At 42.8% G+C, this 13727-nt stretch overlaps 1 protein-coding gene across 2 annotated transcripts; it reads right to left on the bottom strand.

Moving 5' to 3' along the window:
* Positions 1-318: 318 nt before the first annotated feature.
* LOC141013668 (uncharacterized) lies at positions 319-13524 on the bottom strand. Of its 2 annotated transcripts, none has more exons than XM_073487477.1 (3): positions 12756-13524; positions 5151-7240; positions 319-3265 (listed from the first exon to the last, which is right to left on the bottom strand). In XM_073487477.1, exons 1-3 carry the CDS (start codon positions 12922-12924, stop codon positions 2180-2182), a joined length of 3345 nt encoding a protein of 1114 aa, XP_073343578.1. In that variant the 5' UTR covers positions 12925-13524; the 3' UTR covers positions 319-2179. The 2 variants fall into 2 exon arrangements, with proteins under 2 accessions (XP_073343578.1, XP_073343579.1); XM_073487478.1 differs by lacking the exon at positions 12756-13524 and adding an exon at positions 10379-10417.
* Positions 13525-13727: the final 203 nt, after the last annotated feature.

Raw genomic sequence — 13727 nt, forward strand, 5'->3', positions numbered from 1 at the left:
ACTGATGATCCAGTCAGGCTCGCAACCTGGCAACATTTCTATCTGCTTTCATTTCTCCATTGAAGAGTTAATGAATGAAAACTCTCATTTTGTTCTCATTTTTTCCATTTCAGAGTCTACAATAAAGGCAAATTCATTAAATAATCAAAAGCCTAATTCAGCAGTATCCCATGAGTCACCTACTTAATTCATTTTTGTAGAGCATTTTATAAAAAAGGGAAAATGACTACTCAAGCTTATATTATTTAATCTAATGCCACTATTCTTAGGTCCGGCTGTTATGAATTATTAAATTCAAAAGAGACAAATTATACAATATTTAAGTTGGTGTGTCATCACTTTTTATTTTGCATTTATTTTCAGACATCATACAGTTATGAAATGAGAGAAAAGTTAGCTGTATTGAAAAAAAAAATGCAGGCATGCAATCTCAGAACCCTCAGAAGATTTTGTATGAAAACTGCAATGATTATTATCTGTGTTTGAGGATGTCAGCAGTGTTCGTTTGCACAGGGGTGACCCAGGTTGAAACCAATCCATGACAGTGATAGGCTTAGTCCTGCTGAAGGAGCCAGGTCACCATGTAGCAGGTGTCTCTGTCACTCAAAGGACACACAGAAGTTAATATTTAGAAATGTGCTGATGCTTTTGGCCTGCAGGTCAGGTAGTGAAGGAATGATCTGTTGTGTGATGGGAATGGTGTAAAATGACTTTCAGTGACCCTGCACTCAATACAGAAAGTCAGTTGTGTATGAATTACACCTGCTTGGGCAAGTCTTGTTTTGAACAACCCCATCTTAGCAAATGAAATGGAATAAACAGAAGTGCAAATCAAGTATAAAAAGAAACTTTAGAAGTTAAAGAGAATTTACATTAGAGTTATGTATGTATTTAAAATACAACCCATTCCTCTGATCCTTTTCTCACAAACACTTAAACATACAAACACACAACATTCGCTTACCTTCTTCTTCCCATGGAAATCTAACAACGTTTTGTTGTACCTTATCTACTTGTGTCACATTCTAAACCTCATCCGAAAAGGCACTTTGTAAGTACAGTTCATATAATATTTGTTCAATTCATTGTTCATCATCGTTAAACGTTTTGAAATCTTTTTTTCCTGAAACATGGTATCGGTGTTTGATTAAACAGGGTCGTCAATACTCCATCGATGCTCCACATAACTCCTCACACTGTGCACTCCCTGTTTTCTGTCACTCTCTGTCCATCTGTCTGTAAAGCTTACATTCATTTTAAATGCAGCACACGAAGCAACATATATATACTGTGATTATTGCACTGCGATAATTATGCATATGATTTATTTTCCATTGATTAAAATGCATAATAAACTGTGATGAATACTTTGACCATGTGTGATAATGTGAATAGCATGTGTCCTACCTACAACTGTGTTATTGTCAGGGATAAATGATGGAACTCATTTTACCCAGTTCGGTTTGTACTTTACTAATACAGTACAATGAGAAATCCTTAAAGGAGACATATTATGCTTATTTTTAGGTTCATTATTTTATTTTGGTTACTACTAGAAAAGATTTACATGCTTTAGTGCTCAAAAAATCTAATACTGTCCAGTGCTGCAGTACTGTACTCCCCCTCTGTCTGAAACGCTCTGTTTTAGCTCCTGTCTCTTTAAGCCTAATAGGTCTCCTTTAACCAAAGTACTGTACAGTCCGATGAGCTACATATTTACACATTTCTCATTCATTTGTCCCTTCTATGCCTTACATTTTTTAAGTCTCTTCCCATTTTGACTTGCGTCAGACCAGCAAACATAATGACGATTCATTTAATAACATTTTAAATTGATGAAAGCGTAAAAATGACGTTCATTGACGTGAATTCAAATATTTTTGGTCATTTTGATTCTTTCGCACTTTTTGGTATGTAAGAAGCGTACAAGCCACAGCAACTGCGTTATGTAAAAAGCTTGTTCTTGTCAGTCCATACTATGAATGTGAGTCATATGAAATACGTATTCTAACATGATACAACATTTATTATCATCCAGGATCAGTATCCAGAGCTACAGAAGTTATCTAATACCTGTGTTGGTTTGATGTAATGCAATCAGAAACTCTTTTTCTGGTTGATCCAATGCCACAAAAGTCTATGAAAAGTAAAATAATGCCATTGTCATTCATTAACACCCTCACAGGTCAGTGGAGACGGTGCTTCTCTTCACCCTCAGGCTACCTCCCCACCCGCGGGGACAAGTGTTGTAGGAGTGAAGGCCAGGCGATCGGAGGCCAGAGTCTTCAGACTCAACAGAGGCATCAGAGTCGGTGAGGGAGCGAGTGTTGTAAAGCCTCACAGGGGAGCAGATCCTCTGTGTTGGGGTGGGAGGAGGGCTGGTGAAGGTAGGCGACTGGGCCCCCAATGCCCGCGACTGGAAAGGGCTGATGGGTGGTTTGTGACAGTCGTAGCCATGGTGTGAATTCCCCAGAGGTGAGATGGGGAGGCTGTGACCGCTCAGTGCTCCAGGAGAGGGGCTGTTTTTACGTTTTGCTGCATTGATGATGTTCTTAGCCAGAAGGCGATGGTTGGCTTTAGAGTCTAGGCTATTAACAATGGGGGACATGCAGCGACTGTCTTTGGGTGGGGGAACAGGAGAGGTGGCACAGGATGTGTATAGAGGCTTCGTGGTAGGGAAAGATAAACTGGTCTGAGAGAGTGCAGGAGACTGGGAGCGTGAGCCCCAAGGAGGAGAGACCGGAGATGTGGCTGTGGATGTTTGGGTTGGTCTGGGTGTGAAAATGGAGGTGACAGTGGAAGTATTCTGGCTCACCATTGGGGACTGGCATCTTGATCCCCAAGGAGGAGAAAGAGGAGAAGTAGCGGTAGAAGTTTGGGAAGGTCTGAAACTAGGATTGGAGGAGACGCCAGACGACTGGGTGTTCTGGGTCACCATTGGGGACTGACATCTTGAACCCCAAGGAGGAGAGCGTGGAGAGGCGGCTGTAGATGTCTGGGAGGGTCTGGATGTTATAGTAGAGGTGGAAAACTGGATATTCTGGCTGGCCATAGGGGATTGGCATCTTGTACCCAGGGGAGAGGACACAGGGGAAGTAACCAAGCGGCTAGACATGGTAGTGGAGGGGCGATTAGCTTGGAGGCTGGGACTCCAGGCACCAGCAATGGGGCCCTCTGGGCTGCTGAAACGTCTGGTAAGGCTGGGCGTCCTGGTTGACGTGGGAGTCTCATTGGGGGTTTCATCCGGGGAGGAGTCCTTTGGTGTCTGTTGGAGCATGACAAATAATGATTTTTAGACTTTTATAAACACACATACTTTGATTGTAGATTGTAGAATAATGCTTATACAACTTTGTAATAATTAAACACCCTTATTTTTGATTTGACCATGACACTTTGCTTTCCACAAATTCACAAAAGACCAATATTATACTGTGAAACTTGACAATAAGACAAATTTTAGTGAATCTGTTTTAACGTGTTCAGTCTGAGTCAAGGTTTCATTCAGGTCATCTCTGTGCATTCCCTTCTTCTGTGTGTGTTTACCAGCACATAGGCCTGGTCTTTAGTGTCTCTCTCAGGTTTCTGTCATCTGCTCTTCCTGAGGTGGTTAACCTTTACAGGGATATGAAGTTACCCGACTGAAGCAAGGGTCGCTTTCCATTTTATGCACAAACTAATTAAGAGCAAACTATCTCCACTACAATAATGATAAGAGGACTGTCTCGACCGTTACAGGATCCGAGATGTTATGGTGTTTTACGATTAATGTTACAAAGTTTGGGACATCTGTGAAAGACACAAGGCCCAGGTCAAAGGTCATCATCCCATTTGTCTGAACGTCTGAGCTCCTCAAGACCAACAAGACCAAGGGTCAGGTCTGAACACGAACACACATAACTCAGATTCTTACGTGTAAAGTATTTTAAAATGGCAAGCTCTTATAATCACTTCTGGGCTTTAAATGTCACATACTGAGTTTTATAATAGATGTGTCCTCTGTGGCAAATAATCTGTGTACTTAACAGAGGCATGTCTTTGCAATAAAGGCAGGGAAGTGAAATAACAAACACTTAACGGGGAAATGAATGGTTGATAGAAGCCAGTGAAGTCAGGAAATGAGAAAAAGGAGAAAGAGGTCACAGGGAGAGTGTTAGCATAAAGCTTTAATCACAGAAGGAAAGATTCACTTGAACACAAGAAATTAATCAGAACAGACAGCAGAACAGCAGAGAAGAGCAGTGAATCATAGTTTATGAAATGAAACATACATAAACCCTGCAGTCTACATCAACAGTGATATATGATATCCTGTGAGGAAAATTCTTGCGGAATTACTGCTTTAAGTCACGAAAACAGTATATACTGTATGTAGGTCCATGGTGCAAGTTAGTATGCAGCCTGCAGATTTGAAACATCAAAGAATCCAAGCATACACCATATATTTAGGTAGAAAATGCTACAAAGCAGAGTAAATTACCCTGAAGACATAAAGACATAAAAGGAGTTCTCTCGCTCTCGTCAGTGAGCAGCATTAAATTGCAAATCATAGATCATAAAGCAGATGCCAGACCATCTGTTAAAGTGCTTTGTAAGACAGTATCACCCTAGTGCCCACAGAATTGGGAGACAAAGTGGAAAAAGTGTGAGGTTTTTTCTCATTATATTTTAAAACGTCCTGAAAATTGAAGTTTTTTTTTAGTGCTGATGTGCTTAGTAGCTCTGGGTATGAAACTTATCTGATTACATCAAGGCACATTATTATTCAAACTGATGATAATTTGGGTGTTTGTTACTGTGGAGAAAATACAATTATAAATCCTCTGAGCAATTAAGACGCATTCACTTAGATAATACTGTTAAAGTCAGACAAAGTCTCGCTGCAGGTTGAATTATTATTGCTTTTCATGCAGCTTGCATTGTTTGCTGATACACGTGATGATTAAAACATTTCACTCATAAAAAAGATTCCACTCTGTTAAAAACCTACAACGCAAGAGATAGTATAAGAAGAAGGCATAAGATGAAGTAAAAGTGTAGTAAACTGTAAATATTAGCACTTCTAAAATCAGTTTTGTGTGTAATCACTACAAAAAATCCCAGTGAAGTCAACAAATTTACTAAAAGTAGTACAGAGAGGGTCTCCACACCTGTGGCGCAATCCCTGCCTTTTTGGCAGAAAATGTGGGCCTTGGTGCCTGGACCCCTGACCGAGGAGAGGACACTCGCTCTGGAGAAAAGGCAGACATAGGAGAACTGATCCTCAGCTGTCCCGAGGCTGGATTTGAAGGATATTCTGCTCGTCCTCTTGTGGGGCTGTGAGACAGCTGTGGAGACATACACTGGGTACTGAAGTGAGACGGAGGGTTATTAGGTAAGGAAGTCTGTCTGGGTAGAGACTGGGTAGGCATCAGGTTCTTGGCCTGTGGTGCTCCTCTGGGTAGGGTACTGAGCGGGTCTTTGGCTGGGTTAAGGATGAAGAGGGAAGAGTTGAGCTGGTACGGCCGGTGCCTTGACAGGTCCATCTCTATCTTGGAGCAACCATTTTCTAAAGTAGGTGGCTCTGGAACTGGCTCCGGTGCTGGAGCTTTAGGCCTCGGTTTCTGCTTGACTGCTTGTTGGGCCTTTAGGTTTTGTGAAAGCTGTGCGCTCATGTCAGAGCTTTTAGCAATGGCCTTGACCCTGCCTGGCATGTTGGATGGGTACACCCAAGATGGAGGCAGAGACATTGTCGGAGAAGGAGACCTCATTTGCCCTGTGTTTTGTTTCTCAACAACGTATTTCTCCATCCTGGACTGACGCCTGGCAAACAGCTCAGCACCCTTTCCTGATACATTGGTGAGGGTCTGCTCTGGCCTGTGCTCGGCCCTGGGTCGGGTCCTGGAGCTCTTGAGGCAGGAAGACCACTCTGGTGCTTTTGCCTCCTCTGCCCTGTCCTCTTCCTTGGTGAGGAAGTTGGAGGCCTCTGCACCCAGAGCCAGCAATTCTTCCTCAGACGCTGGCTCGGGCACAGATCTCTGTCCGTGCTTCTTCCTTTCATCTGCCCCCTGCACCAGAGAGAGCAGCTCAGGATTCGGAGCCATCACTGTCTTCTCTTTGAACGTGAACATGGCCTTCCTATTTGACCTTCTAGCAGCGCCCTCTTCAAGTATGCCTGTTTTGATTGCTATGGGTTTTCTCTCTGATGCAGGCTGAGGAACAAAGGTGGAGGGTTTGGGTGCTGTAGGAGGGCCGTAATGGGGCATGGGTGGGTACTGAGATACAGAAGAAACAGGGAACTGGGATGGTGGAGGTGAGGAAGGGGACATGACAGGGGACATGACAGGAGACATCAGAGGTGGAGTGGAGTAGTAGGCCTGTGGGGGTTGGTTTGTAAAGGCAGGTAAAGGAGGTGTGGGATACGAAGGCGGAGGTGGAGGTGAGAACGCCACAGGCTGGGGAGCAGTGAAAGCAGGGAGAGGAGGAGTGGAGTAAGAAGGAGGAGGGGGAATGTCCATGACAGGGCTGACTGCCTCTGGAGACTGCACCGTCAGTGGTGAGAAAAAGGGCCTGGCAGTTCGATTGATGATGGTGCTCGTCTGCTTGGATGCAGTCAAAGACACTCTCTCAGGCCCAGAAGTACTGTGGCAGCCATTAAGAAGCTTTCCAGTGGGAAGTGGCCCTGCGTGGCCCCCATTTATCTCTGCTTCCCCTTCAGCATGTCCAATCAGAACTGGATCAGTATTATTACTTCCAGGGGGAATCTCATCCTTGACTTTGTCCTCAAGCTCCTCGTGGATTTTATCTCTTGCCTCTTCCTCTTCATCCTGCTCTTCCTTGACAGGGAGGAAATGCCTCTCTTGGATAACACGCTCCTCCATGACCTCTTCCTTGTGTGAATCCTTACCTGGGTCCGCCTTGATACCACCTACTGAATGTACCCTCCCAGGTGGCGACAAGAGTGGCTTGGTAGAGCTATTTTTAAAGTTCAGATCTCTATCCTTCTCCTCACTGCTCCTCTCTGCCCATGTTTGTTTGTTACATGAGGGGTCAATTTTCACATTCTCAGCTCTGTCCTCCTCTGAACCCTCTCCACAGCTTTCAAGCGTGAAGGCGCTGACCCTCTGCTTGCGCCGGTTGAAGAGCTGCACACCTCTGGAACTGGAGTTGGAAGGGATGGTGAGCTGAGCAGCGATGATCTGACTCCTGACACGAGCTTCCTTTAGCTCCTTCTCTGATAAACTGGCACTCCGGGTCAGATCTGGCGTGAAAGGAGAAAGAATAGACAGGTTGATCAATGAGAGAAACATGAGGTTTTAAAGACTGATTAAAGATGAAATGGACCCTAACTTTCGAGAATTAGCAATGTGCTACATCTACTGTTCAAACAAAGACAACTCCCGCAACATCCAATTATAGCTCACCACACTGCTTTCATGTACAAATAAAGAGAACCAGCAAGGACAAATTTTTAACAAGTCTGGGATTTAATATTCTCTTTAAAACCCACATAATTGTTTCTAAACCATATGGTTTTGATTGTTCCTCGCAGTACTTTTTATTCCAACCAACACGGCTTTGTGGACACTTGACTCAGCAGATCGGAGCTGCAGACAAAGAACTAACAGAAACAGGCGGAGGAACATTTCAAATAAAAATTTTAATAAGAAAGACACAAAAGCTTGTTGACTGGAGTTCATAAAACACTCTAGGTCAGAGCCAAAAGAAATTGGTGTCAATCCGGTCTTACACTCATGTTGCGGTTGTGCTGATTACCTTGAAATCATTTGATAAGACATGTCTATGTTAAAATTGCAGTTTGTTTTCTGAGCTTAAGAGCTCCATTCCAGGCAGCGGAGCTATTTCCTCTGCCATCTGCAGTAGTCCCTCCCTGAGCATTCCTCCACCGCTGAGAAAACTCCCTGCCTGAGCTTCCAACATGCCTTTGGTTTCTCTCTGTAGTTAATTTGTGCAGTGCTTCAGCTGGAACCCTTAATAGACCACTTTTACAATCTATCGCTTCCAAAAATGACATCTTTTAACTGTTTTCTATAAACATACTATACAATCAAGTGTTCCCATCTTAAATATAGCGACTACGTCATGCTTCAGAGTTCACAAGAGGAAAATCTAAGCTGCATCTTTGCTTTATTTTTAACAGAATGAAAACCTTTAAGACTCTCTGATGGACATTTGAAAGGAGAATAGCTTGCTGCGGTGACACATCTGGTAGATTATTCATCCAACTCATGTAACTCTGACTGATGGAAGATATTTGACGTCCCTCCCGGAGGTTTCTGAGACAGCTGGCACAGCTACGGCTCCTTCTTCATTTAATAAGGTGATGGATCCAGGCAGCTACATTATTTGATGTAATCGTGTGTCAATCACATTAATTATGCGTAAATCATTCACTTCTCAAGGTTTCCTATAGAGCTCATTCTGCATGTGGTTTTTCCTGGCACAGAGTATAAAGCTAACATGATCATTCTCTGAGTAAGAGGAATAATATCCATCTGTCATTGATTTTACAGACTTAAAGTCTGCCCTCACAGTAATTAAATTAACTCTTTGTAGGGTTCCCCCTGAGTTCCTTTTACATAAATACATCTAAAGTTCAATAGCATATGTTTATTATCTGATTTTTATCTTATTATCTTAGTATATAAAAGGGACTATAGGGCTAATTTGGATTATAATAATTTGCAGTCCGTTAACATACACAAAATATACCCTTTGATGATGGAGGTGGATAATTCTGCAAGGAAACACTTCAATGTCAACATCAACTACGGTAAATCAATCAATCTGACACTGACAGAGAAAGGCAGGACGGGACGCTATAAGAGATTTATATAATGACCCCTTTACATATTTGTGACAACAATATAACACGGATGAAAGCATCATCACAAAACCTTTTAAACAAGCAGCACTATTGGCAAGAGCATAAATCACCTTCCTTTATAGACTGCTGCAAAGAAATGAACCAACCTCTCACACAGGTACTTACTGTGCCTTTTATCGAGGCTGTCAATATGGGAGGGAATACCAGCTCAGGTCCCAGTGACATGTTTTATTAGCTATTTAATTTTCATAAAGCAGGCTACCTGAATATTGCACATCGAGCCAGAGCAGTGAGGCTTGAAATGAAGTGTCCTCACTGTAAACACCTCTAGTTGAGACTGGTTATCAAGTAACACGCAGGTGCAAATCCCATCAGTGATCAATGTCAGGGCCAAAAGAGTGAGCATCTCTGACAAAACAAATGACACTCTTTATGAAATGTGGACTTTTTGAGTAGGAAAATTATTATTATCTTATTGGCTGACACCACTTAGTCATGGCATTCCTGTAAAAAGTACCAAAAAGTCATACTTGAGTAAAAGTAAAGATATCGTGTTAAAATATCACTTTGGTTAAAGTGAAGTTACCAACTTAGAACTTGAGTAAAAGTCTTAAAGTATCTGATATTAAATGTATTCAAGGATCAAAAGCACAAATTAAAGTAAACTATACCTATATTTGTTTCTGATTAACAGAGTCTGATTTTTTCCCTGATTGCCAATAAAATAAATTAATTTTAAAATGCTCTGCTTTGGCTCTGTTGCAGTATACAACCTGCAAAGTAACTAGTAACTAAAGTTATCAAATGAATGTAGTTAAGTGAAAAGTACAATATTTGCATCCAAAATGTAGTGGATTGTAAGTATAAGGTAGCACAAAATGAAAATACTCAATTAAAACTACAAGTACCTCAAAAATGTACTTAAGTACAGTACTTGAGTAAATGTACTTAGTTACATTCCACCACTGATCCCCAGTAATATGTAAACTAATGAAGATCAGTTATGGAATATAACTTAAAAAGTACATTTACTCAAGTACTGTACTTACTTGAGTATTTCTATTACTGATCCTCTACTTTTACTCGTACTTTTGATACTTAATTACATTTATTGCCAGAAAATTACCCTTGGTACTTAAGTACATATAACATCAGATGCTTTAAGACTTTTACTCAAGTAGCCTATTCATTTATGAGTGACTTCACAGTTACCAAAGTAATATTCTAACAAGATATCTTTACTTTTACTCAAGAATGACTTGATGAAACAGGCTAAATCTGAGTTTCAGAAATGAATTCATAAGTTTCAGCACATATTACTGCTCTCATAAGGAACTGATAAAAGTTCAGTGGAGGTTACGACTTTTTCATTTATGAAAAAAAAGACCTGCAGTTTATGGACGGTAGCAACAAGCATCACACTGCTCCTAACAAGTTTCTTCAGAAAAACAGGCAAGTTTTTCCTCACTTTGTATTCAAGTCCAGCCTATAAAATATCCTAACTGAAAGTTTAGTCTGTCTGGATCCTCTTTATAGTACCTAATCCCTTACCTTTCTCAGGTCAAATTCAGAGCTCCGCTGTTTTGTTGTACTTCCACAAGAGTTTTCAATCTAACTGCGTCTGATGGCTTCACACCCCCTTTCTGTAGCGAGACATGGGATCGGATTTCTTTTGCTCCGCAGTCCGGATCACAGACAGGCAGACAGGGAAGGAGGGAGGAGGGAGGGAGGAGGGGAGGGGGGGCTTTAGCTGGAGGCTGAATGACAGACAGTACAGCCTCCAGCTCTTTTTCACTTTTTTAAATCTGCACCACCACCACCACCTCTGCCGGGTTTCCACTAACTAATTATAAAACCGGAGACATGCCTGTGAGGGAAGAGCTCCAGGCTTCTGCTGAGAAAGTATTGATGTTTCAGCAGACTACACTTTGTTTTGACAGTTCTGGTGAGGTGTCCAATCAATGGCCAAGTATTGAGCGGCTTATCTCCGTCTAATGTCCTGTGATGGCAGGCAAGTGTCTGACCCTCGTTGCAGCCTTTGAAGTGGGAAAGGGAGACAAGAGATAGTCCAGATTGTGTGTGTGTATGGATTAAACCAGTGAGACTCAGGAGATCCAACACCTGACCTCTGCTACCCTCCATGTCTGTCTGGATATCACCATGTAAGTGTGTTCGTTTATTGTGCACGCTCCCCGACCAAGTGTCTGCCCTCATTGAACCCTCTGGGCCCTGAGCTCCAACCTGCAAGGGCAAGAGAGGAATTTCCTGTCCTCCAGCAGAGACAAAACTCAGCCCTCGGGAATGATGCAAGAGCTTCCACATCTCATTGTTCACCCCCCTCTTTTTCCAACCTCTAACTTTCTCTACCTCATCCCTCTGCCCTATGTCCCATCCCCTCATCCCAGACGGCAAACTCCCCCACACAGCGGGGGATTTAACTCAGGGGGCCAGCCCTGCATTTGTGTATCAAAGGTCAGATTACCCTGTCGGATGTTATCTTTCTCTGGGCGATGGCTGCGGGGTGAGCGGGATGACAGCACCGGCCCCCGTGGGTGATGTGTGAAGCGGTATGGAAAGACAAGGATTAACAGAGGTCCTGGGATCTTACCGGACTGAATGTGACCTAAACTCTCCATGGATCCCATGGGGGAAATAAAAAACCATGTTCAGAAGTGGACACCAAGCCCTGCAGCTCATATAGTTTAGGTGTAGTCCACTTTTAACTCTGCTTTTTTGTTGTTTTTGTTTATCTTTGCTCCATTTGAGGAAGCAATTAGTGAGTAATGAGTGATGGGAACAGTGTTGGAGCTACAGATCGGTATCAGGGACAATTATCTGATGGCCATGACCTTTGTTATGTTATGCTTCCTTGCAGCACAATGTCTTTGAATGCTGCATTTGACAACCCAGAGGTAATTATCTTTCCAGTTATGTATTGCGTCAGTGTTTTTCCATATTTCCATTAACATGTTCCATAACATGTTTTGGTGCATCAACTGAAAGTACAGAGAAAGGTCTGTGAGGAGACATTTTATGCTCATTTTCAGTTCTGGGTTACTACTAGAATAGGTTTACGCGCTTGAATGCCCAAAAAATACATCAGTTTTCGCATACTGTCCAGTGCTGCAGCTCTGTATTCCCCCCTGTCTGAAACGCTCTGTTTTAGCTCCTGTCTCTTTAAGGCCCCTCTTGAATAGTCTGCTGTGATTGGTCAGCCCACACACGCCTGACCCAGCCCCACTAACAACAACAGAGCAGCTGTGCTGAATCCACTGGGTGGAAATTATGCACATGTGTGACATGTTGACATAGTGTGATGTCACAAAGTCACGGGGTTAAAGGCGGGACTACTGACGAGGTGTTTCAGCAGCATTGTTTTCTGTGGGAGAGAGGAGCTTCAGCTGGTGAACACTTTTTAACTTTCAAAAACCTTTACATGGACAAGTATCTATATAAAACACTGAAGAAAAGGAGAAAAAACACAAAGGATAATATGTCTCCTTTAAGAAGTTTCCAGCAACTTTTGCAACAACTTGGCCCAGTATTGTCAGTGGCTGTGTTGTGTATTAAACCCTTTAGCAGTGATGCATGATTGCATTTCCATTGCTGTTGGGGAAGCCTATATATTTACGCCATGGAAACAGATGTTTCATGAAGAATCTCACTGTCTCAAGTTGCACTGACAAAGCAGGGCTGCCTGTTTTCTCTATTTGCTGTCTGCTCCTCTCAGTTATAGGTTTTCAGATGTGATAATATACTGTAGTTCAGGCCATACTGTAGCACTGAACCAGCACTACAAACAAACCACTGGAAATGTATTTACAACTAGGTTTCTGTGTTATGAAGCAGCAAAGTAATGATACACTGTCCTGCTGCAGCTCAGGCTCCCAGAGTAAGGACAGAAAACGCCAGATAAACAAACACTTACTTGTTTTCCGGCTCATCTGTTCTTTGTTGAATCCTGTCTTCTCCCATGATGCATTGCACTCCGTCCCAGGGGTGTGCATGTTTTGCGTTGCCTGGAGAGGTTTCCTCAGTCCTCCTGGACTCCAGCTCACCCCTCTCCTGATAGGAACATGTCCCTTGTCCATCTCCATCGCGACCCACGGTAAAATGCTTCTGCAGCAGCAGAAACAAAAACCTTCAGCAGGGGGATATGTGAGGGTTTCGTTCCAGTCAGCTCAATCTTCTATCCTGACAAGATGAAACTGTCCGTCCAGTTGGAAGATGGAAGATTTGGTCCTCACTGGCAGGCAGTGAATACGTTTGGAAGTACAAGAAAACACACAGAAAGGGAAAGGGAAAGGAGTAGCTCAGCTTTCCAGGTTGCTGCTTCCGGTCATGGCTCCCCTTTCAGCAATAATCCTTCCAAACGTTCTCCTGTAGTCAGCCGAAACTTGACGGAAGACGTACGCTCTGGTCTTCATGCAGTATTATTCTCTATCTAACAGGACCTCCCAGGAGGGTCAGCTCCAATGTGCCTTGGATGTGTTCCCATGGACGACTGCCACTAAAATTGCACAAGTTTGTTGTCCTCTCCTAAAAATCTGGCACAGAGGGCTGAGAAACAGTCCAATCTTCTCTCCTTGCATCTCTCGTACACTCCTTTTTTTCTTTCCCAGACGTTGCTCCTTCCTCCTCTGCTATTTCGGTCACCAAAACATGCTTTTCGTCTGCATCCCAATCTCCCGTCTGCAGATTATTTTTCTTTCAGAGAAAAGGATCTGCCCTTTATCTTGGAGATCATAACTCTGCAGTGACGTGTAGAGGAACTGTGTATATGGCAGCTTCCTGCTGTTAGGTGCATGCGAGGAATAACATTTCACTATGGAAAGGTCATTCCAGAGACTGGTTTGTATTCAGAGCTCTAATGTATTCAATTCAAGTTTCTTTATTCTGG

This window comes from Pagrus major, chromosome 18 (genome assembly GCF_040436345.1).
Source record: "Pagrus major chromosome 18, Pma_NU_1.0".
NCBI lineage: Eukaryota > Metazoa > Chordata > Actinopteri > Spariformes > Sparidae > Pagrus > Pagrus major.

What these genes read in the sequence shown, in the direction of transcription:
- LOC141013668 (XM_073487477.1), bottom strand. Translation starts at nt 12,924, where the DNA reads ATGGAGATGGACAAGGGACATGTTCCTATCAGGAGAGGGGTGAGCTGG. An exon ending in ACAGATGAGCCGGAAAACAA is followed by an intron (nt 7,241 to 12,755) that starts GTAAGTGTTTGT and finishes CTTTCACGCCAG; the next exon opens with ATCTGACCCGGAGTGCCAGT. An exon ending in AGGCAGGGATTGCGCCACAG is followed by an intron (nt 3,266 to 5,150) that starts GTGTGGAGACCC and finishes ATGCTCCAACAG; the next exon opens with ACACCAAAGGACTCCTCCCC.